Source organism: Mesoplodon mirus (assembly GCF_964341445.2).
Source record: "Mesoplodon mirus genome assembly, chromosome: 1".
Classification (NCBI taxonomy): Eukaryota; Metazoa; Chordata; class Mammalia; order Artiodactyla; family Ziphiidae; genus Mesoplodon; species Mesoplodon mirus.
This window is the reverse complement of record NC_138976.1, coordinates 222,877,331-222,902,817: the sequence shown is the minus strand read 5'-3', so window position 1 is coordinate 222,902,817 and position 25,487 is coordinate 222,877,331. Positions and strand designations below refer to the sequence as shown.

The following is a 25,487-nucleotide window of genomic DNA, read 5'->3' as shown; positions in this document are numbered from 1 at the left end:
ATTTGTGAGCCCCATCATGAATTATAAAATTGACTTGACTATTTTGTGCTGCTTGCACTGAGTCTAAAGCTATAAGTTTATGCTTCTGCCACCTGTTAGCTATAAGTACCTTGTGCTGTATCTCAGCTAGCATTTACTGACACTTACTACAGGCTAGGCAGTGTGTAAGTGCCTCACACATCTTATTTAATCTTCTCAACAATCCCATAAGGTAGGTACTATCATTAGTCATCCCATTTTATAATACATGTGAAAAACAATGAGACACAGAAAGTTAAGTAGTTTGCCCAAGATCACATAACTACAAAGACAGTCCCAAGAGTTAAACCTCTGCATTCTTATCCAGAGCCCTTGAGCTTAACCAATTTGTTCTATGTAACCTCTGTAAATTTCAGGTTTCTCCTCTGTAAAATGGTCTTAATACATACAAATAAGAATAGGGACTTAGTTGGTGGTGCAGTGGTTAAGAATCCGTCTGCCAATGCAGGGGACACGGGTTCGAGCCCTGGTCCGGGAAGATCCCACATGTTGCGGAGCAACTAAGCCCGTGTGCCACTGAGCCTGTGCTCTAGAGCCTGCAAGCCACAACTACGGAGCCTCAGTGCCACAACTCCTGAAGCCCACGCGCCTAGAGCCCGTGCTCTGCAACAAAGAGAAGCCACCGCAATGAGAAGCCCGTGCACCACAACGAAGAGAAGCCCCCGCTCACCGCAACTAGAGGAAGCTCGCATGCAGCAACAAAGACCCAATGCAGCCAAAAATTTTTAAAAATTTTTAAAGATTAAATTAAATTTAAAAATAGAGTACAGAACCCAGTAAATGACATTTTAAAAGGAGATTAGGAAACAGTTGCAAATTAATAAAGCTGCAGAAGGCCAATTTGATGGGCATGAGGAACCCTGCTGATTTCCCATTCTCAACTCCCAAGTGAGAAAGTCAATTGTCAATTGGAATGGTGTTTTTAAAAAGCAAAACAAAACACGCATGAATCTCTAAATCACTATGCTGGGTGAAAGAAACCAGACATTAAAAAGTAGATACTATATTAATTACATTTATATAAAACTCAGAAAATGAAAACTAATCCATAATGACAGAAAGCAGATCAGTGGTTGCTTGGAACAGGGAGCCAACTCAGGGCGGTGGACTACAAAGGGACACAAGGAAGCTTTTGAGGTGATGGAAATGTTTTATATCTTGATAGTGGTGATGGTTTCATGGATGTATACATCTGTCAAAACTCATCAAATTGAACACTTTAAATGGGTGCAATTTATTGTATACAAATTATACCTCAATAAAGCTGTTACATAAAAACAAAAAAAAATAATATTTTTCAAATAAGCAAACTGCCTTGATTTTAACCCTAACAATTTTTAACCTCAGCAAAATCAAAATTAAATGAGCTAGGCTGAATACTGCAGAGTTGAGAATAGGTTAAGATAAGGAATACTATCAAAGCTCTATAAAGGAGAAAAAAGGAACTTTAGCTGATTAAATTTTTTAAAGATTCTTACTGAGTACTTCCCTAAGCAGTAATACTTTTATTCACTAAATTAAGACCAGGGTATACAAAGTTTACAAACGGAAAAGTAACTTTCTAAAATTAAATTTCTGCTTTCTTCAACAAAGGTGTAAGACATGGAACCTTCTATTCTTTGTTCAAATTCAAATCAACCAAGCCTTTGTGCTCTCATTCTCTTTCTTCTTTGAAATTTCCATTCCTGTTACCATAGGAACCTTCTAGCTGACAAGCCCTCAAGCATAGCAACAGCCTAAGCTTAGCAAGGAGTGTGAAAAGGGGACAGAGTCAAAGGCCAAAATTTGACTCAAGAGAATCAGAATTCCAATCTTTGTCACTCTACAAAGGGTCTGATAACCATAGAAACTGTATCCTACTAGGTTTGGGAATATTATGACTAAATTCACTAAATGTGAAACCAAATGTGGAATGGCACTGAAAATTCAAAACTGGTATTCATTCTATTTCAGATCCAAATTAGAGTGAGAAATTATTAAAAAACAACTTTTTAGAATAATTTTAAGTGATTAAAAATAAGACCTTTTAAAAACTTTTTGTAACAATAAAATTCCTAATGAGAAAAGGTCTAAAACTTTAAGAATTATACTCTATATATACATATTAAAAAATTCTAGGTTTGCAATAAAATACCTTTAATCCCACAGATTTGCTTTTCTTTTACAAATCTTCCTTTTTTTAAATGTCTTATGACAGCATATTAAATACTTTCCAATACTCTTTCAGTGCGTTGGTTTGTAGAAAGATGATATTATCACAGGCGTATATTTATCTTCTTAAGTCAAAGGGGAGTTTCCAGAGCAGCCCATAAAATTTGACTTTTCTTCAGGAAGTAAACTTTTTTCAAATATCATGAACAGTTGTAAATTATGGTCTGTCTCAAAAGATAAAACTTCACGGGCTTCCCTGGTGGCGCAGTGGTTGGGAGTCGGCCTGCCGATGCAGGAGACACAGGTTCATGCCCCGGTCCGGGAGGATCCCGCATGCCGCGGAGGGGCTGGGCCAGTGAGCCATGGCCGCTGAGCCTGCGCGTCCGGAGCCTGTGCTCCGCAACGGGAGAGGCCACAACAGCGAGAGGCCAGGGTACCGCAAAAAAAAAAAAAAGATAAAACTTCACAAACCAAATTCCATCACACTTAGTAATTTAATTTAAAATAAGTATTTTTAAGGCATTCCTTTAAAGTGATTTGTCACAAAAGAAAATCAATTAAAATTTTTAAAGCTATTTTTTTCCTATAGTCAGAAATAACTAAATGCAATTAACTCTCCACTACTTGTGTGTACTTTTTCAATTTAGAAGTTTCTTAATTCCTGGTTGGTTTCCCTGTCACACAATAGGCTTCTCAATCCAATTCACTAGATTGTTGTTTGCTTAGGGAAAACCACCTTATTAATATTAACCTAAACAAAAGATAATAAGAGTGGTAAATCTGCTGGATAATCCATATATTCTAAAGATATAAGCAATGAATTTCAAGAATAAACATAATCAAAGAAATTTCATTTCCTAAGAAGCCTATCCACAAAATGTTAATTATTGGTACAAAGGGGTATATTATTCTCTTAAAAACAAACGAAAAATCCACCTGCCTTTCAAGGTCAATTCAAATATGATCTGCAGCTATCTCTTCCACATATGATCCTTCTCTCTTTTGAATCCTCTTAGCACTTTATGCCTATTTATGGCATTTACCAAGTTCTTCCTTAAGTTTCAGTCATTCAATCAAAATACACTTAATAAATACTGTCTTAGACGCTGCAACTGGGAGCTAGACAAAAAAGGACAGCTGAGATTTTTTTTTTTTTTTTTTTTTTTTGTGGTACGTGGGCCTCTCACTGTTGTGGCCTCTCCCGTTGCGGAGCACAGGCTCTGGACGTGCAGGCTCAGCGGCCATGGCTCACGGGCCCAGCCGCTCCGCGGCATGTGGGATCCTCCTGGACCGGGGCACGAACTCGTGTCCCCTGCATCGGCAGGCGGACTCTCAACCACTGCACCACCAGGGAAGCCCGACAGCTGAGATTTTTAAAAATAAAGTTTCTGTACTAATTTTACTATTTTGAAAACACAATGTGTTTCTTACAGAAAAATCAGAAAATACTGATACAAACATTAAATAAAAAACATAGAAAACAAATAAATTGTACTAATTCAGGAACAATCACTGTTGGCCTTGGCAAAAATCTCTCCAGATCACTTACTCTACATGAACATGCTTTTTTTTCTTCAACAAAAACAGGATGATACCATATGAAATGTTTTGTTATCCACTCCTTTTTTTCCTATTTATTAATGCATCAAGTACAACCATTAGAATATGACAGGCAAAGATGGAGATGAGACTATTAAGGCAGAAAGAACATGAGAGGTCTAGAGATGAGAGAGTTGGTTTGCTTTATTTTTTTCTTAATTACCCCACTTATAAGTGTAAACACAATGTTGAAAGCTTCAAGTCACTTTGATCTCCACTCCCCCCACCCCCTGCCAAAAAAGGGCAAAGTAAAATACTAGTGTTCACAGGAAAGTGGTATCTTTGGTATTGGTATGAGGATTACCATTACCACCGCCAAAAAGCCCATCACTATTTATCAATTACAACTCCAAGAGATTAAGTGCTTAGGTACAGCACTATAACCACAACCATGACTACCACCACCTCTTACGGAAGACACAGTTTATAAAGTTCATTAACTCACTCAAACATTTCTTTAGCAATTATTATGTGTTAGCCACTATGTTAGCTGCTGGCCCTACAAAGATGAATAAGGACATCAACAGCAAGCTCTGCTTTCAAAAGCATATGTCCTTCAGTAAGAACTGAATTTAAAAAATGAGGACAGGGGCTCCCCTGGTGGCGCAGTGATTAAGAATACACCTGCCAATGCAGGGGACATGAGTTCGATTCCCGTGAAGTAACTAAGCCCATGCACCACACTAACTGAGCCTATGCTCTAGAGCCCGCGAGCCACAACTACTGAGCCCACGCACCTAGACCCCGTGCTCTGCAACAAGAGAAGCCACTGCAATAAGAAGCCCGCGTACCACAATGAAGAGTAGCCCCTGCTTGCCACAAGTAAAGAAAGACTGTGTGCAGCAACGAAGACCCAATGCAGCCAAAAATAAAATAAATTTATTAAAAAAAATGAGAACAATCTCGTACCCATTAGAATGGCTATTATTCCAAAACAAAACAAACAAACAAACAAAAAACCCAGAAAATAACTAGCACTGGTAAGGATATAGAGATATTGGAACCCTCGTGCACTGTTGGTAGAAATGTAAAATGGAGCAGCCGCTATGCAAAACTGTGGTGGTTCCTCAAAAAATTAAACATAGAATGATCATATTATCCTGAAATTTCACTTCTGGGTGTATACCCAGAAAAAGTTTAAAGCAGAGAAACAGATATTTATACATCCATATTCATAGCAGCTATATTCACAACAGCCAAAAAAGTGGAAGCAACCCAACTGTCTGATGAATTAATGGTTAAACTAAATGTTTTGTATATACATACAATGAAATATTATTTAGCCTTAAAAAGGAAGGCTGACACATGCTACAACATGGATGAATCTTGAAGACATTATGCTAAGTGAAATAAGCCAATCACAAAAGGACAAATATTGTATGATTCCACTTAAATGAGGTACTGGAGTAGTCAATTTTTTTTTGTTTTTGGCCAAGCGGCCCAGCCTGTGGGATCTTAGTTCCGCGACCAGGGACTGAACTTGGGCTCGCAGCAGTGAAAGCGCGAAGTCCTAACCACTGGACCCCTGGGGAGTTCCCTGGAGTAGTCAAATTCAGAGAGAAAGAAAAAAAGAAAGAAAGAATGGTGGTTGCCAGGGACTGGGGAATGGGAGAATGGGAAATTATTGTTTAATGGATACAGAATTTTCGTTTTGGAAGCTGAAAAAGTGCTGGAGAAGGGTAGTGTGATGACATACCAAGGCAACTGTACTTAATGCCACTGAACTGCACACTTAAAAATTGTTGGGGGCTTCCCTCATGGCGCAGTGGTTGAGAGTCCGCCTGCTGATGCAGGGGACACGGGTTTGTGCCCCGGTCCGGGAAGATCCCACATGCCGCGGAGCGGCTGGGCCTGTGAACCATGGCTGTTGAGCCTGCGCGTCCAGAGCCTGTGCTACGCAACGGGAGAGGCCACAACAGTGAGAGGCCCACGTACCACAAAAAAAAAAAAAATTGTTGGGATGGGGGAATTCCCGGGCAGTCCAGTGGTTAGGACTCTGTGTTTTCACTGCCAAGGGCAGGGGGTTCAATCCCTGGTCAGGGAACTAAGATCCCGCAGGCCGCACGGTGCAGCCAAAAAAACCTAAAAAAGATTGGAATGGTAAATTTTATGTTATGTATATTTTGCCATAATTAAAGAAATCTTTTTGAGGAATATCTATAAACACTACTATGAAATATCCAGGATATATTGTTAAGTAAAAAAAGCAAGGTAGAGAAAACAAACAGTATGACACTATATCAAAGGAAAGTGAAAGAATATATAAATATAGACACTGTATAAACATTTTATATAATTGTTATATTATATTTATAATTTTTAATGGAAGGATAAACAAAAAAACTTTAAAAAAAAGACTACCCCCTAGGGAAGGAAAGAATAAGGTAGAGGGGAGAGGGCCTGAAACTAGACTTCTCTGATTGTACCTTGTCCTATATAAAAAGTTCTGAAACATAATTATAAAACAAACTTAAGCAAAAAAAATTTTTTAAGTCATTCTTTAAAATCAAAATGAAACACAAACCTAAATTGTGTATTGAATTAAACCAAACAGAGAAGTACTTAAGTAACTTAAAACACAGTAATTTGACTGTACATCCTTGATGAAATACATCCCTAAGGACTAAAAGAAGTAGAAAGAAATCTAAAACTGCTTTCAGTAATTACATTGTTAGTAATAATATTGCTATTATTCTGAAATTATATAATGTCTTTATATAATAAGGTTTCAGTATAAGAGAAGAAACAAAAATAAAATTTTAAACTGTTAAGTAAAAACTCTGCAATATAATTTAATTGCAAGTATCAGTATAAACTCATGATGTACTTTCTTTTTAAAAAAAGTATTTCCTAGCTCTGTCTATGAAAAGGCCTAAAAATGACTAACCTAGTATCAATAAATGTAACACCTAGATAGCAGTCCATGAAAATCCTTTCCAACTAAAAGGAACCAGTGCTCCCTAAAAAAACTGATAATTCAAGGTCTAAGGCAGAATTTTATGAAATGAGCTTGGATCATACCAGAAAGCAAGGAAGCTATTAGAAACCACTAGAGTAGTCTCAAATAGACTTAGGAGCTACCTTGAAGCGGCTCCCACTACCAAAGACAGAACAATTTGAGCCCTAATAAAATAATAACTGCAATGGACTGAAACACATCAAATATGGTAAAAATCCATGAGTTCATAATGATACTTCAAAAGAAAAAAAAGACCTCATTAGTCACTTTTGAAAGATTCTTGTGAATCAACTTATTATTCTAAAAACTAATAAACAAAGGAAAACAATCAAGTATTTATCCTGTCTTTCTTATAAAAACTGAACACAAGAGTAACTTAATAGTCCAATAGTCAAAAAGAGGAAGTTTCTGTTTATAAAGTAGTCTGGCTGAGAAATGAAGAATGACAGAACTAGAATATCACCATTTTGCAAACCCCAAATAAAATTATTGACCTAAGAAATAATCGATGGCTGCTAAAATTACAAAGAGTAACAAGCAGACATGTGCCTACGAAGTATTCTTTCAAAACAAAAACAAAAACAGAGACAGAGGAACATGGTAAATAACATCACAGGGATGCAATCTGCAAAATAAAAACTATGAGAAATAGGGCAAACATACTACAAGAAAAAAGGGAGAGGGGTAAGGGAAGGAGAAACTATAAACTGAAACACCAACTGAATGCACTGCGTGAACTCTGATTTGAAAAGTCAACTATAAAAAAAAACTGTGAAATTCTAAGAGTAATTTAAACATTAATTGTATATTTGATGATACAGGTATGATGTTTACATATTTTGAAAGAGTCCTTACTTTACAGAGATATATATGGAAATATTTATGGATGAAATTATGGTGTTTGGGATTTGCTTTAAAGTAACCCAGGTGGGTGTGCAGTCATAAATGAAACAAGACTAGCTATGTGTTGATAATTTTTGAAGCTGGATGATGTATATATGGTGCTCATTATATCACTCCATACATTTCTATCAATATATAACTGAAATTTTCCATAATAAAAAGTTACGGGGAGGGACTTCCCTGGTGGTCGGTCCAGTGGTTAAGAATCCGCCTTCCAATGCAGGGGACATGGGTTTAATCCCTGGTTGGGGAACTAAGATCCCACATGCAGAGGGGCACGGTAAGACCAGGAAATCATTTTAAGTATTTAAGAAAATTCATACTGTAAACCACCAGCCTTAAGGCTGAACAAAAGAACCCATTTTCAAAGTCATGTTACCTTCAATATTTAGTAACTGAATTATGAGTACTATTAGTATAGTCTATTCTTTAAAGTTTTATTATCAAAAACAGAAAAGATGTAATCATATCATAACTTGGACAATTTTAAACTTCTGAATGGCTATTATCTCCCAAGTTCCAGTGTTTCAAATTTCTTTATAGAAGAATAATGTCTGAAAACTAAGATGAGTAACATTCCCCAAACATGAAATCTTCAATCCATTAGAGTTTGAACCTAAATACATAACTTTTTAATGTACAAGATGTAGTTGAAAACAACAATATTTTCCTGTTGTCTATCAGACACATTCATTAGATTGGTTTAACAGGGCAATACAAGAATCATTTTCTACGACATGTTAGATAATAGATTAAGTCTTACCTCCATTGCTAAAGCTGCTGTCTGTTGGTCATAATGATTCAGAAGATTAGGCATGAAGGTAGTATTATAAGGCAAATCTTGGCACATCCTCAAGGTAATAGGTTCACAAGAAAACAAACTGTGCCCACCTATATGCCCCACAAACATAGTCAAGGGCCACAGAAGGAAGACGATCCAGCTCATAGCCATGCTTCCTCGACTGAATGAGACTCAGATGATCAGGCCTACTCAATATGTATTTTAGATCTTTATACACTTGCAGGTCTCAGCTTGAAAGTATTTCTTCTATCTTTCTGTTAAGTTCTTCAAACAGAAATACTCTTTGCACCGTCAGAGGTTCGTTAACTTGGTCTCACAAAAGGCATTTGTTTTTGGTTTCACAATATGGGAAAATGACATCATCTTGCCTCTTCTTTTCATTTTATTACATAGGGCACCACTTGGCCAACAGATCAAGTTGATCAACCACATTCCCAAACAACAGATTCCATCTTAGGAGAAGAGCTATTTCTTCCCTTGACTGAAATATCTGAAAAGAAATTTTTTAAAAATGGGAGAAATTAGTCATTTCCTCTCAAAATATTATGGACTTGATATTAAAATCTTTGATTAGCTCAGTAAAGTTGCAGGATACAAAATCAGTATACAAAAATCAGTCGCGTTTCTATACACTAACAATGAACTACCAGAAAGAAAAATTAAAAAAAAAAAATCTTTGATGAGAGATATAATACTGACTTAATAGATAAAATACATGGGTATTTAATAAGGATATAGTATAGTTTTTCTACTTTATCATTTATGGTATAGATATACTGACATAATACATAAACAGCACTCAAAGGCAAATTTTCTTCCCTCAGTTGCCTATACAACATATCATTTAATTTCCCATCTATGATGGCAATTATTCATTTGTCACAAGACATTTTGATCCATTTTGAAAAATCTGTATGCTGTTGTCCTAAACTTTATTTAAATATCTGCCACACTTACAACCTAAGTTACTTAATTTAAATTTTATTATATGTTTTAATCATTAATAGTGCAGTTTTTACATTAAATGATTTGGCAGATGGTATCTGTGAAAGATGTAAAATATAAATAAATAGAAAGATATGGATTCAAGCTTCTTTATAGCTCTTTGAGTCACTTAACTTCTCTGAACTCAGAACTTTCCTTCCTGAAAATAGCACGTCCCCAACAAAGGTGATTTATGAGTGAATTATGAAGTAATGCATGTAAAAGTACTCTATAAAAGGTAAAGCAACATCAAACATTAGGTAGTTTTATTGCTGAATAACAGGTGATACAAAGACTACTATCAACCAATACTGAACTGGCAAATAGAAGACTCTAAAAGTAGTATCAGGACATTTTCCCAACATTACTTCATCCTTTTAGACAGTACAAAAATTTAGTACCATAGATGTAGAAACATTTGACCAACAAATGCTTCATTACACACAGCCAAGTTGCAGAGACTAGAAATCATCCCTAGAAAGTTATAGCAGGAATAGGAATGATTCCCAGTTATAGTTTCTTCCAAGTTTTAGAATCATTGACTTGACACCACTTTTCCAGGGGCAAAAATATGCATCTCATTTGGGGCTGGAAGCGTATAGGTGGACTGGAAGGCACGTCTGGCAGGAAAAAAGCATATTCTAAGCTATCATACTTTCATTTGGTTTCATAATGATGTTAAATTTGCTTTTATTTCATTTTGTTTCATAGATATTAGATATTCCTGTTTGCGGTAGACAGCCTAGATTGGGAAAACATGAAAAAGACAGGTTCAGAAATTCTCAGAGGCCCAGGTTAACAGACAACTTAAATATATACTAGGGCCCGTGACAGCTTAGACCTTGAGACCTGGAACTGGGTTGGCTTAAGCAGGGAAGGAAACTGTCCTCTGTGCACTGACTATCAATGACTGAGACCTCTGCATCCCAAGCTTTAATTACTAGGCAGAAAAAACTATTTGGAGAACGTAAAGCAATGGCTGAATATTCCCAATTTCTCCCCCTAGTATTTGGTCTTGAGTAGTGGAAGGGAAAAGGAAAGCCTGTGGCCTCCAGAACTAGGAACACTAAAGATACGAGCAATCCCATCCCCAAACATCTAATCTCTCTAATACTGAACGAAATCTCTAAACCAGAAATATTTGCAAAAGCTTCTTGGCCTGCCATATTTTTTCCTCCTTCAAGCTGGTCCCAAAAATGTGATGTCTGGCTGTAGAAAACTGATAATAAACACAGCCATTTATATTTAAGCTTAATTACCATGCAGCACAGTAACAATTATGCATATCATTAAATGTGTCAAATAACCACTGAAAGCTTTATTTGGTTACAGTATTAAAACATCCATATAAGTTCCATCTTTGTAGTTTGCTGCTTATGCAGCATGTTCATCTGCTTGCAACTAAAGAAAGTTAAAGGGCGGCTCCCCTGGTGGTGCAGTGGTTGAGAGTCTGCCTGCCGATGCAGGGGACACGGGTTCGTGCCCCGGTCCGGGAAGATCCCACATGCCGTGGAGTGGCTGGGCCCGTGAGCCATGGCCGCTGAGCCTGTGCATCCGGAGCCTGTGCTCCGCAACGGGAGAGGCCACAACAGTGAGAGGCCCTTGTACCGCAAAAAAAAAAAAAAAAAAAAAAAAAAGTTAAAGGGAACATTGCTCCCTACTGAATATGTATATAAAACAATAAGAATTTCAAAAATTTCATTTAGGCTAATCTATTTTTCAAGCAGTATGGGTTTCAAATATATGGTTCAAAGAAGACTACCACATAAAACTTGAGGAAGAAACTAAGCAATAGCTCACTGGGTTTTTGAAACTAGATGAGAAACCCCCTTATACTTCTGCCTACTCTATTTACCTGTTTTTCTCTCAATTATTCCTTTTGCCTCATTTACAAGCAAGGCTCCCCACCACCTTACAAAAGTGCTTTCCTTTATGTACTATGACATTCAAATTTCCATATATCAGGACTTCCCTGGTGGCACAGTGGTTAAGAATCTGCCCGCCAATGCAGGGGACACCAGGTTTGATCCCTGGTCCGAAAAGATCCCACATGCCACGGAGCAACTAATCCCATGCACCACAACTACTGAGCCTGCACTCTAGGGCCTGCGTGCCCCAACTACTGAGCCCACATGCTGCAACTACTGAAACCCATGCGCCTAGAGCCTGTGCTCTGCAATAAGAGAAGCCACCACAATGAGAAGCCTGTGCACCGCAACAGAGTAGCCCCTGCTCGCCACAACCAGAGAAAGCCCGCGCACAGCAACAAAGACCCAACGCAGCCAAAAAATTAAAAAAAAAAATTTCCACATATCAAAACATTTTTGTAAAACTATTATGTTAGGCTGGGGTATAATCTTAATACATCACGAGTAGTTTATGATTATTAAAATAAATAAGAAAAAAAACAGTGGAATGCCGTGAGACAAAAAGAAAAATAGGAATAGTAAAAATCTTAAAGAATTTAATTTCCCCCAAATCAGAGGTGCCCTAATCTTAATGTGTAGCAGATTCATAGATTCCCCCATAAGTCTAAGAAATCTGAACCTCTGGAAAATGATATGCATTCTAATGATTATCTCAGGTTCTGTTACAGGTGATCTATAAGTCATATTTTGAGAAATGCTATCCTAAAATAGAGTAATTTAAGAGTATAGAATATTTGTACGTAATTGTGTGCTTAGCAAAAGTAATACATAAAATGAATTTTTTAAAAAGCAGGTAAAGAATACTTTAATAGAAAAATGGGAAAAAGACATAAATTTACAAAAGAAATACAAATAGCCAACAAACACATGAAAAGATATTCAACTTTACTACTAAAAACATGTGAACATGATATATAACATTTTTGCCAATCAGATAGGCAAAATAAAAATAACAGAACACAGTATAGGAGAGGGTGCAGGGAAAAGAATATTTTCAACATTCCAACACTTTAAAATACTATGGTTTTTTTTTTTGGCCGTGTGGCTTGCGGGATCTTAGTTCTCCCACCAGGGATTGAGTCCAGGCCATGGTAGTGAAAGTGCCTAACCTCTGGACTGCCAGGGAATTCCCCACTTTCAAATACTACTGGTGGGAATGTAAACTAGTTGGTATTTCAAAAAAAACAGCTACGTACATCAAAAGCCCTTAAAATGTGTACAATCTGATCCAGCAAACCTATTCTATAATTTATTCTAAGAGAGTAAACACAGGGACTTCCCTGGTGGCGCAGTGGTTAAGAATCTGCCTGCCAGTGCAGGGGACACGGGTTTGATCCCTGGTCTGGGAAAAACCCACATGCTGCAGAGCAACTAAGCCCGTGCACCACAACTACTGAGCCTGCGCGCCCTAGAGCCTGTGCTCCGCAACAAGAGAAGCCACCACAATGAGAAGCCCGTGCACCGCAACAAAGAGCAGCCCTCGCTCGCCACAACTAGAGAAAGCCCGCACACAGCAACAAAGACCCATGCAGCCAAAAATAAATTAAAAAAAAAAGTAAACACAAGTACACATGATGTATAACCAAAATGTTAGTGCAACATTGTTTATAAAATAAAAACCAGAGGCAACATATAAGTCTACCAATAAGTAACTGGTTAAACTATGGTACAACCAATACATGACATACTCACTGAAAATGATGAGCAGGATCTGTATATGTTGACATGGTAAGACAGTAACAATAAGTAAAAAATAAAATTTAAAAATGGTTTGCAAAACAGCATATATATATATATATCTCACTTTTGTCAAAAAGATACATACACAGAACAGAATAAAACTATTTCAGTTGTTTAAAAATAAAATATAGGGAATTCCCTGGCAGTCCAGTGGTTGGGAGTCCGCGCTTCCACTGCAGGGGGCACAGGGTTCCATCCCTGGTTGGGGAACTAAGATCTCGCATGCCTCGTGGCCAAAAAACAAAAACAAAAAATTAATAAATAAAATATTATAAATGCTAAAATTTTATTTAAAAATCTGTCATATATTATTTGTGTATGGAATAATTTAACTCTGCTAAATCTATAAATGTGTGCTGACTGGCTGACAAGAATACCACCTGAATCACTGATTTATTGGCTGCTAACTAAACAACAAGCCAAGGAACACAAAACTGTCCTACTGTAGGTAGTAAGAAAAGCAAAAAACTGATGATCAACATAGTATGAATCAAAAACTGATTTTCAATATTGAAAAAAATCATATCATTTATCAGCTGAATCAAATGCTGTTATACACAGTTTTAAAAAAACTTTTGATATGTATTCTAAACTGCTTTTAAATAACATAATGAAGTATCTGCTTCTAATCAGGGTCATGTGAGTATGGGTAGCAACAGTCATTTTTCCTAAGGTAGAATAATCCTTGGAAAAGCTGTAAGTTGAAGTTCTAGACAGCAGGACACAGAGAAGATTCGGGACCCCAAGAGATACTGCCAAAATATAGCAACTCATTAAGTAAAGGTTAAAAGCCCTTCTGGCATTCTTACTGATATTATATTTTTTTACTATAAGAATCTGCAGAATCTCCGCTGAATAAAGGGAACTGCTGGATTAACATAACTGGAGTGAACAGCCTCAGGAAGCAGGGCCCAGTAAAAAGTGAGCGATATGGCAACAGTTGTTCATGCCCTAACCCTGAGAAAAGAGGCACATTCACTTCTCTACAGAGCAATATAACATGGAAAACTGATTTAAGATTAAGCTACTTGATTATCATTTCATCACAAAACAAAAAGGAATAGATACATTTAAACATACACTTTAATCTTTATCAATGTGTAACATCAGGAATCTGGTATTACCCAATTTACCAGTTTTCTTTTTTCTTTTTTTTTTTTGCGGTACGCAGGCCTCTCACTGTTGTGGCCTCTCCCGTTGCGGAGCACAGGCTCCGGACGCACAGGCTCAGCGGCCATGGCTCACGGGCCCAGCCGCTCCGCGGCATGTGGGATCCTCCCGGACCGGGCCACAAACCCGTGTCCCCTGCATCAGCAGGCGGACTCTCAACCACTGCGCCACCAGGGAAGCCCTACCAGTTTTCTTTTGATGATAGAAAGTAAAAGCCCTTAAAATAAGTTGAGTATTTGTCCTGAAGAACAGCAATAAAGGGGATGCAATCTTGGAAGACTGTCTTCCCAGGCTGGCTACAAAGCCAGACCCAAAGAACTCAAGTGGGAAAAGCAGGAGATGGCAACTGTGAAGAGGAAAGCAGGCTGAATCCCAGAAGAAACAATGACAACAGTGGGCCCTGAGGGCTTGTCAAGAGGGTTCTGCAACAGAAGATTACGTTCAGCAATTCTATTCCAATTCACACTGTCTGCACAGAAAGTGAGCTGGTTCATCATTCTCAGTTTACATTTAATTTTCTTGACACTGTATAAATGTAGATAACATTTTGCATTTCCAATTCAAAAATACCATCTAAAGGTTGCCTCAAACACAGTGGCTACAATGGGAACAGGAGAAATATTCCTTGTCTTCTTTCAGAGGAGTTTTCCAAGAATGCATTACAAGGATTAGCAATGACTACTTCTAAAGAGTTTCTTCTCTCAAGTAAATTACTGTCTTGCTGGAGAGCAAAATATACATTCAGAGCATACTCACTGCTCTAAGTGTTAGGTCCCTTTTCCTAAAACCCATGTGGTTTTTGGCCTTTTGTTTTCCATATCTTATTACTTAAAAAATAAATTCATTCTCGAAATACTGTTTCCTGGTTGCAAAAATAAAATTTATACAACTCCATATTTAATTCATAGGTCCTAGATTCCTATTAATCTCAGAGTATCTCCTTCCTACTTCATCTCTGTAATTTTTAAAGTTCATCTTGTCATCTACTGATTACAATGGATAATCTAATCTTCCAGTGTGCTGAGTGATAGGGCTTAGAAAGAAAAACAAACACAGGAAAAACAAATACATCTAAGTTCAAAATTAAAATGAATGGTAGGCATCAAAATCCAGTCCATTTTACAAATTATACATTACTTTTAAGACTAGAGAAAGCAGAAAATCTTTTAAAATGAATCTAAAAACAAAACTGGAAAGTTAAAACATGGCCAGATTCTGGACTAAAAAAAAAAAAAAAAAATCAGGTGACATTCCAGCTTGGCTTCCCTTTTCAATTAAAATTTGTTTGGAAAATGGTCTAATATCAAGCCCCTGATTTTTTTTTCCCTTTAGCATGGTTGTATGCTTTGACTATAAAATTAGTTCAGTGAGATAAAATTTGGGGACCAGGATTTTTTTTTTAAGCCGACTAGCCTAGTTATATTTATCTCAACCTTCATTTGCAGTGCATTCCTTGGATCCACCAAACCTGTCGCTAGTTCTCAGTAAAACAAACTGGAATTCAAAGAGAGAGCCATCATTTTTGATGCAATAGTCAGTTAAAATTGCTTCCTAGCCAGTGAAGAGTTGTTATTCTTCAAACATTTATTCCTAGCCTTATGGAAATGCCACTATCAAAAACCTTCCTTTCTTTCCTCAAGACCCTGCTACACATCTTTTCGCAAAGCTACACTGAACAATCTCTCGTACATATTTCAAAGTCTTGCTTTTCATTTGCACCGTTGCTCTTTAGTGGGCAGCTGCAGCTTTAAGCAGCCCTAATTCTAGAGTTTTAGGGGTTAAAAAAAAAACAAACCTGAGGCCAACACTGCTCTCCCCTGCGGAAGAAGGTAAAGATGTGGTAAGAACTGTTTCCTACCACCTGGCTCTTAAAGAAAATAAAGTCCATAGCAGCCTAACATCAACAAACTAATATGCTCAGAGTAAGTTTTCAGTATAAAATCTCATAGTTTTACTAACAAATATGAAATTTAAGTTGGGGAGAGACATTGTTTCCTGTCAAGTGGGAAACAGGACTTACTGTGAGTTAAAAACTCCCCTCTCTTTGCCCAATGATGAAGCTTTCACATTGTACTATACAAAGAAAGAATGTGCACTTTACTATTATATTCCCCTCAACCCTCCCTACTTCAAATATCTCAATTATGGGACTCTCAAGAAAAAGCCACCTAAATGTTCAAAGCACAGAATAAAGCTCAGAGGAATATAGTAGCTAAGATGAAAAAAGGAATGAAAGAGCCTACGGTCCTTTCTGCTTTTATTAATGGGACACTGGTAGATTCAAGAGAGATGTGGAGGTAGAGAATATTCGTGGATGAGAAAAAAATAAAATAAAAGTAGGAGGAAAGAGAAGGTAGGATGGTAGCCTTTCCTAATTACCTTCTTATTTTCCTGATAGCTTCAAAGCCCCTGGGGGTTAGAGGAGGAACGTGTTATTGCACTAAATAAAAGGCAACCCAGTGAGAGAAGGGCTGCATCTCAATTATCTTTTATCTTCAGCTCTATCCTTGCAAGCCTGCCCCCTTAAGCTTTTACACCACTTTCCTGTCTTATTACCTCTATGTTGTGGTTTGGTAGGTAGTTCAAGCAAATGCTTTTTTTTTTTTTTCCTGGAGGAAAAAGATGGTATTGATTTGCTTAAAAGTACGGATGGAAAGCATTATCTTGAGGAGTAAATGCTTCTTAATAACAAAACTACTGATTTATCTGTTCCTTTGACTGTCAGCACACCACTAAAGGCTAAAAGAAGGCTGAAGAGGGAGGTAACATCCCTAACGTCAGGTCTTTGTTTCCTTGCTCTTGCGGTACTGGCTTTGCCAAGTAACCCAATTCCTGTAAATAAACATGACGGGTCTATGAGAACTACTTCTATAAAATAAGATCTTGTTTGGCTGTTTTTATATAGCAGTTACTCATGTCCATAGCTGCTACCCTGTTCTGCTGCTCCATCCTTTTAAATTTAGAAGGGAACCAAAATTCAAATTTTCATTTTAATTCTGGGCCAAAAACCGGACCTCTTTCCTACAGCAGATATTTTGCAACTTTAAGTTGACTCTTATGCCTGAATTAGTGGCATGTGCTTTTGTTCTTAAAAAAAAAAAAAAAGGAAGAAAGAAAGAAAAGGAAAAAAAAGAAGCAGCCGTCTTTCTTTCTCTTATTGAGGAGGCACCTAACTCTTCAAAAGCCTCTAGGAAGCTGCTAAAACGTCTTGAAATATTTTAACAGCAGCTTTATTTCAGAGGCTATGGATGCACTGCCCCGCGGTACCCCAGGGCAAACACACGGAGCATCAAAGCGGGCAGCGGGGGAGCCTCGGGGAGGGAGCAGCAGACTTTGCGAACTGACGGGAGGGCGGGGAGGGAACAACTTTTAGGACTGGAAACAAGAGGCCGGTCAGATGCTGAGACGCCGCCCGGGCCCGGGGAAGCCTCGACGCGGGTCTCGGGCGGACCCCCGCGCCCCGACGCGCAGCCCTCGGTGTATTGTCCTCCCCGCCGGCGGCCGCGTCCTCCACCCACGCCCCGGGCGGCCCCGGAGCGCCGCGGCGCCCACCGAGGCGAAGGGCTGGGCCGGGGTCGGCGCGGAGGGAACGCGGGCCACACTCGCACAGGTTGCCCGGCGCGAGCTCGGGACCGAGAGGGTTAATCCTGTCCGCGGGCATCTGTCCGCCTCAACCCCCAGCCCCAAACCCCGCTCCCCCGCGCCCCGCCGGCCCGCCGCCCACCCCGAGAAGCCCCGAGACACCCCGCCACAGCCCGGCACCCAAGGCTTTTGTTTTGGCCGCGACGAGAATAACGATCCCTGAGGAGGAGCTGCCGGGGCTGCTGGTAGGCTCCTCGGCATAGGGTTAGACAGAGGAGCGGGCAGCCGCGGCGGCACCTCCTCAGTCCCCACACTCCCCGAGCCCGCTTCCCGCTGAGCCGGACGGGGGAGCCGCACGCTCCGGGGCTCACCTCACACCTCGGGACCGGGCTCCCGGGGGGCTGTGGCGCCGGCCGTGGGTGGCCGCGGGTCCCTCAGGTAAACGGAGCGAAAGAGGACAGCCGGCGCGCGCCTCAGAGCGACCGCGAGCTTTCGCGAGCGCCGGGGCGCGCGGCCAGCGGAGCGAGCGCGCGCGCGCACGCACGGCGCAGGCGCGCTGCGCACGCGCAGCCGAGCGTTCCCATTTTTGAGCCCAGCTGCCCGATACCCGCTCCGCTCGCCTCGTTTTTCCCGGCTTCGAGCAGCGGGTGATGCCTGGCGCCTCCTACCCCCCGCGGAGTCGTTCCAAGCTCTAGAAGCGTTTTTCTTAAATAAACCCCTTTGCAAAGCCATCCCTCTTTTCCGTGCTGAGACAGCGCGGCGACTCTCATCTCTCAAGCCTGGGATGCTAGTATTGCGAGACTACCAGGACCTGTTTTTAGAACCAGTGTGCCCCCGAGGACCCGGGAATTGGGGATGGTTAAGGGGGGGGGTCACCAGCTGCTGAGGGTGGCACTGGGTTCAGGTGGAGGTAGTCAACTGGCCTGTTGCAGAGCTCCAGGCTGAAACAACAGAGCAGACAGGATACCTGCCCATGAACAGTTTGTATCTTCTTTACCAGCATCTTAGTGGGCAGGTGGAGCTTGTGGATGATTGGTGGCATTCCCCCATCTTTTGCTCCTTAGGAAACGTTTCTCCTCGCTTTTTCTACATAAGTAATTTTAGAACTGAAAGATTTCTTAGAAGTCATCTAAACCCAACCTCTCATTTTTCTGACGCGGAAAAGAACGGTCCAGAAAGGTTAAATGAATTACCCAAAGTCACACACAGTTTTAATGGCTGAGTTTGGATTCATTTCAAGCCAAAACTGTTCCTCTTTTTGCCTACATTATTTTACCTACCTTTCTCTTCCTTTTCGTCCGTTTTCAACCTAGACTTCACAGGCATCATTTTGATCTGTGGTAGCGCACAGGACTTAATATTTTGATATTGTTGCACAATATGAACGTACTTAACATAACTGTACACTTGGTTAAGATGGTAAATTTTGGTTCGTATATTTTAACATGTTTTTAAAGGTGTTCCCTAAATGATAAATGTTGAGCTGAGACAGCCATAAATACAGTTGAACGTCAGAAGATGAGCTATGGGAAAGCGCATCATAAAAGAGATCTGAAGAGACATTTTCAATTTCGTTAAAAAAATAACTACTCGTGCAGTAACATAAAAAAAAAAAAAAAGAAAGTAGTATTGATCCTTAGGCTGATTCTTAGCAAGTCATTGTGTCCTGTGGAGCCAACACTGCCTCTACTGAGGGTGAGTGAAGCAGCTAAGAGCGTTTGTGAAAATCTGTGTGGACCTGCTTCATGTACTTCCAGATCCCTTGTACCTGCAGATCTTCTGGAGATGTGCCGCTAGCACGTTTTTTATGCAATTGACACACGGACACATTGGAGCTGTCAGGCATAGAACATATCTTGGTTCACACCGGGAGCTGGGAATGATGTAGAAATTATCACTGAATGTATCAACATGATCACATCTCAGAAATAGAACCCTGAGTGGAAAAACCAAACTACAAGATAAGTAAATTATGATAGCTCTCTAAAACCGCCATATTGTTTATGAGGTCAACCATGTATATACAGTAAGCATAAAAAGTGGACTAGTGGGCTACACACTAATTTCATGATCGTGGTTGCCTCTAGGCAAGCAGGGTGGGGAATGAGATCTGAGAAGCATGCAAAAGGGGCTTCAACTGTTAATCACACACAGGAAGCAAAATGTTAACATTTTTTAAAATCTCTGTGGGGAGACAAGGGTGTTTCTTAGGCAAGTCTCTAAACTTTTCTTTGTGGTTGAAATGTTGACAGGTTTCATTGAAAAGTAATGTTGAATTATCAAGGATATTGAGCCAGTGCGCTCACCATGAACGCAGTGTGCATGGTGGTGTTCAGACTTGGAGGACCAGCACTCAGACTGATAAAGGGCTGATCGAGGAGAGGTCTAGAGGGTGCTGGTTGAGAGGATCGAAGAAAGGGACCTTATTTTCATGGATAAAAATATTCATCTCTAACAGGGATAAAGTGTTTTGCTCTCTTTAAACCCATCTCTCTTTCATTCAATGTTGTAACCACCAGTAGAAAATCTTTAATGAGCGGGAACTTCACAGAGACACAGCACTCTCCCAGCATGTCGTTAAAACTGGTCTCTTTCTGGATGAACCCGTCTTGAAACCATACATGTTAACTGGTAATACACGGTAATTTAGTACTGCACCTACCTACCTCCCCCAGGCCTCTGCCCCTGCAAAAAGGCTTTGTTTATTCATTTTACATACAACCTGATCATGCGGAAAAACCACTAAGCTGGAATTCAGACAACCTAGGTTCTAATTTTAGTTTGGCCACTTACGGATCCTTTGTCAACTCACGGAAAGCAACAACCTCTAAGAGCTTCACTTTTCATTTTCTTTTTAAATGGGAGATATACAAATGCTGCCTATTTCAAAACTATGAAACGACGCAAACATAGAGTTTACATTTGTTTGCATAGGAGTACATTTTTATCTATTTTAGGAAATATTAGATAGTGAGAAAGTCTTTTTTTTTTTAATTTGTTTACCTGCTGCCCATAAGAACTGCTTTACATTTACCAGAGAGGCTCCGTTCTGAAACGTTTAATGTTTTGTTTTTCTCTAACACTTGTTTATAGTTCTATCACAGTAGTTATCACTGTGGTCCTTGCAGTAGTTATTTCTACATTGCATTTTCCAGGCTTCCTCATTAGATTTCTTTTTTTATCCTTGCATTCTCACTCCGCCTCTCATTACATGGTGGATGCTCCACAAATTTAATTAAATTAGACCGATCCTAAGATTTCCCAAATTTGGAGCTATTCTTATTAAGGCATGCCATCTGCTGGTTCCCTGGTGTATCTGTCAGTCGGCCTGAATTCTTTAATCCAATAAATTAAAAGTCATGTTGAAGCATTTGCGAGTTTGTGTGTTGGGCAGTTTTCCCACGTTCTTCCACTTCCTGTGTGCAGGTGCTATTCTTTCACTAAACCTCTCCAGAATTCTTTTCCCTCCAACCTTCTTTTACCTGTTGGCCACTCTTAAAACCCGGAGAAATGGAGTTGAGACATTTTGGAACCCTGGAGCGACCAGAACGATGTCACTGGGCATGCTCAGTAGGTTGGCCTGATGTGGAACACACTTACGTCTTAAATGAGGGCTTTTAAGGCTGTTTATTTCAGGATCGGCTGCATCTTCGTACCAGCATTATGTTGGGAGATTGCAGTCCCTCCCACCCTCTTGGCGCTCACACTTTTTCGTTTTATCCGTGTGCCCAATTTTGGAGCCAGCCCTCCAGGATCTCCTGACCAATCAAGAGACCACACATTGTTGCCTAAGAGACCCCGGGTGCCAGAGAAAAGATTTATAGGCGGTGATTGGACTACTGGAAGGGGTGGGGGCTAGACAGAGTCAAAGAAACATCAACTATGGCAACACCAGCGCCAGAGGCTTGGAGAGAAAGACGACCCAAAAGAGGTGAGAGCAGTGGGCAGTGCATGAAAAAGATGGAGACTTTCGTTTGAGAGCTCCGGTCTCAGATCCTCCTGGGTCTCTCACAAACCTTGGCAGTGCCCCCCGGGAATTACATTTTGCTCCGTTTCAGCTGCAGCTCAAGTGACAGATGCTTCATATTTCTGAAATTAACAACCAACAAATAATTGTTTCTATGCCTATCAAGCACTAGCTCTTTGCACGGTATTATAGTTTTTCTGTTTCTACCTAGTTGAATATCAGATGAAGTCATATTTAAGTCTAACCATACCCTCTTTCCTGATAATTTCCTGATAATATCTGATCTCTTCTGATCATACTGCAATGTACAATGGGTGAGATGTATGTTAGTATAGAAACTCAATCCTCTTCCACTCTGTAAACTGCAAATAAAAATCCGATCGTCCTGAGTTTAATCCCAGTGCTCAGTTCCTAATGTTGAGTTTTATCCTTCCCTTCCACTGGTTTTAATCCTTAAACCGCCTCCCCTCCACTGTTGTATTTATTCATTCAGTTGACTTAAATATTTATTGAGCACGCATTATGTACTACTGAAATTAGGATTCAGGTGAGCAGTGTCAGAAAACCACATAACCAAAGAAGCATCAGTTTTGTACCATGTTCTCTGATCTGAAGTTCAGTGTGTCTGGACAGATAGTGCATGAAGGGAGAGAAAGGAGGATGAGGCTGAAAAGGTAAGTGGAGGTAAGTTCATAGTGGACCTAGATTTGCATGCTAAGAAGCCTGGATATTCTGTAGCCATTATCAAGCCTCTGAAGGTTTTTGAGCTGAAAAATGACAGGTATTTTTAAAAAATACCTCCCAAGGAGAGTGGTGATTAGCAAAGGTTGGGGGGTGGGGAAATGGGGAGATATTGATCAAAGGGTGCAAACCTCTGGTTATAAAATGAATGAGTTCTAGAGACCCTCTCTACAGCATTGTGACTATAGTTAATAATAATGTATGCTTGAAATTTGCTAAACGAGTAGATCTCAAGTATTCTCATCACACACACACACACACACAAACGGTAACTATGGGAGGTGATGGATATGTTAAATAGTTTGATTGTGGTAAGCATTTTACAATGTATACATGTATTAAAACATCACATTGTATACCTTAAATATATGCCTTTTTTATTTGGCAAAAAAACAACAAACAAAAAAAGAAACCTCTCTAGCAGTAGACTTTTAGCTCCATTATAGCCAAGACTCTCATCTTTGTTCCTCTAATACAGGCCTAATAAGGTCCTTAGTGCAGTTGAATAATGGTGACAGTGTGAAGAATGGCTTAGAAGATGGGATTGGAGGTACGTGGCCACTGGAACTTGACCAGAGGACCTACCTTTTCCTTTACACAAGGAACTAGAACCACACATTGGGGGCAAGGGCCATAAGCCCTTTTTCTTCCTTTTTATCCAAAGAAAAATTAAAGATGAGCATTCAACGACGGCCATTAAGGGGAAAAGAGGTCATAAAAAAGCAACAGCAAGCTTTGTATGTTGAAGGAGGGAAGACAACTTGCTTTGTCTTGTTATTTTTATGTATGTTGTATAAAAGTGTCTGAGTGGTCTATACTGTGAACTGGTGTGGGCATGCAAATATGCACGGTGCCCATCTTCTAGAATGGATAGAGGAGGAAAAACTGTAAAAAGATAATGACAAAAGACAGAGCAGGGCACCTCCATTTGCCTGCTTCAGCAAGACTATTACCAAGAGGGCTCTTTCTCCCAGCCTAGCCCATCTCCTGAAAACCAAACTTTCCTCAAGTTGATTTGAAGAAAGCCTAATTCAAATAATTTCTAGCTCTGAGGACCCAGGAAAAAGAAAACAACCAGTGTAAGGCCTTGGGGAGGCCCTAGAAAAGCTACTTTGTCCTAATCAGAAATTGTGCCTAGAATCAGTCAGATTGTTTCCTACACAAACTGGAAAGAGAGAGAGAGTTTCTCAGCTTACAGCAGGAGTTTTCATCATATTCTCAAAGAGTTTTATGGCCCTGAAAAAAAAAAAAGATTGAAAACAATCGGTTTATGGAATTCCCTGGTAGTCCAGTGGTTAGGGCTCTGCACTTTCACTGCCGAGGGCCTGGGTTTATAGAATTTTTTTTAAATTTTATTTATTTATGGTGGCATTGGGTCTTCGTTGCTGAGTGTGGACTTTCTCTAGCTGCAGCGAGCGGGGGCTACTCTTCATTGTGGTGCACAGGCTTCTTATTGCAGTGGCTTCTCTTGTTGTGGAGCACTGGCTCTAGGCACGCGGGCTTCAGTAGTTGCAGCACGTGGGCTCAGTAGTTGTGGCGCACGGGCTTAGTTGCTCCACGGCATGTGGGATCTTCCCGGGCCAGGGATCGAACCCGTGTCCCCTGAATTGGTAGGTGGATTCTTAACCACTGCGAGGGCCTGGGTTTAATCCCTGGTCAGGGAACTAAGATACCACAAGCTGCACAGAGCAGCCAAAATAAATAAATAAAAATTTAAAATAAAACAAAGAAGAAACCAATTGGTTAAAAGAGAAGAAAGGTCAAACATGAATAAATAACAATAACAAAAAAGAAATATGTGATTTTTAACTGGGCAGATCTAGATTCAGTGACCATGCTTTGTACCTACAATTTGCCTGCTCACGTGTACTTTTATAGCTGCCAATTCATAATACTGTAATGAAATCATTTCTTACACCTTTTGCAACATAGCTGTTTGGAGCTAAGAATATAAGGACTGATCTGAGCCCCCTTATTCCCCCTTATGCCAGTGGAGTGGTGACAGCAAAAAACTGTAGGAAGATACTGTCTACTGTTTAAAACCCTGAGATTTTAAAACATTGGCTTTATCTTCAGCTCTAACTTAAACCTGAGAGAGAATATTACATGTCAAGTGAGAGCCTCAAAATTTCAGATCTAGCATTTGGGGAATCCTCTATCAGCTAAAAACTAGTGATTTTTTTTTAAAGAGCTGTCCAGTATTTGTTGCTGTAATTTTCGGAGCCCAGAGATCAGGCAGGCAAGTAAGTCCTAGCCCCCTCACTCAGCACCACTTCCTTGGATATGAAACCTACCTACAGAGAGGAAGAAAAGCACAAATAAGCAGAAACATTGAAGATACATACTGAAAATACCATCAGTCTGCTTTAAATATTTTTCACCTTAAAATATTTTGTTGTGGCCTTCTAAAGGACAGGCTTTGAGGCACTCTGTAAATGACAGGAAGTTCTAAGAAAGGCTGCAGGGATTCTACTTATCAAGACCACTCATCTGTCAGGCATTCTGCTTGAGCCTTTTTTCTCTAACCTCTGCAACAGCAGTTGAGGGTAGATATGCACATTCTTATTTTACAAATAAGGAAACTGAGATGGATTAAATAACTTGCAAAAAGTTACACAGCTACTAAGTTTTAGAACCAGGATCTAAACTGTATAAGGTAAAAAGTTTTGGTTGCAAACAACAGAAATAGATTCTAGCTAATGGAAGCTAAAGAGGAGATTGATTTAATGTATCAGCTGGCTTACAAAATGAGTAAGAAAGGACAAGGGGCTTCTGAAGGTTGAGGCAGCAATAACAGATTATTAGTCTGCCAGAGCACCTGTGGTACTTTGAATGACGACTTCAGCTGTAAGGTAAGGATAAGCCAGCATCAGTAAACTGGCCTAGGGGAATTCCCTGGCAGGTCCAGTGATTAGGACTTGG

The 25,487-nt window shown here is 39.8% G+C and overlaps 2 protein-coding genes across 3 annotated transcripts in view; one reads left to right on the top strand and one right to left on the bottom strand.

Moving 5' to 3' along the window:
- FZD3 (frizzled class receptor 3) overlaps positions 1 to 18,354 on the bottom strand; it is a 92,485-nt gene extending 74,131 nt beyond the window's left edge. Inside the window, exons 1-2 of the mRNA XM_082619123.1 lie at positions 18,229 to 18,354; positions 8,415 to 8,943 (exon numbers count right to left, since the gene is read on the bottom strand). Coding sequence (XP_082475249.1) covers positions 8,415 to 8,603 — 189 coding nt within the window. The 5' untranslated portion in view covers positions 8,604 to 8,943; positions 18,229 to 18,354. The remainder of the gene's footprint in view (positions 1 to 8,414; positions 8,944 to 18,228) is intronic.
- A 3,361-nt stretch (positions 18,355 to 21,715) lies between these two features.
- Positions 21,716 to 25,487, top strand: part of FBXO16 (F-box protein 16) — a 53,730-nt gene continuing 49,958 nt past the window's right edge. For both annotated transcript variants that reach the window (XM_082607469.1, XM_082607468.1), the window contains exon 1: positions 21,716 to 21,788. The gene's annotated coding sequence lies outside the window, so the exon portion shown is untranslated. The remainder of the gene's footprint in view (positions 21,789 to 25,487) is intronic.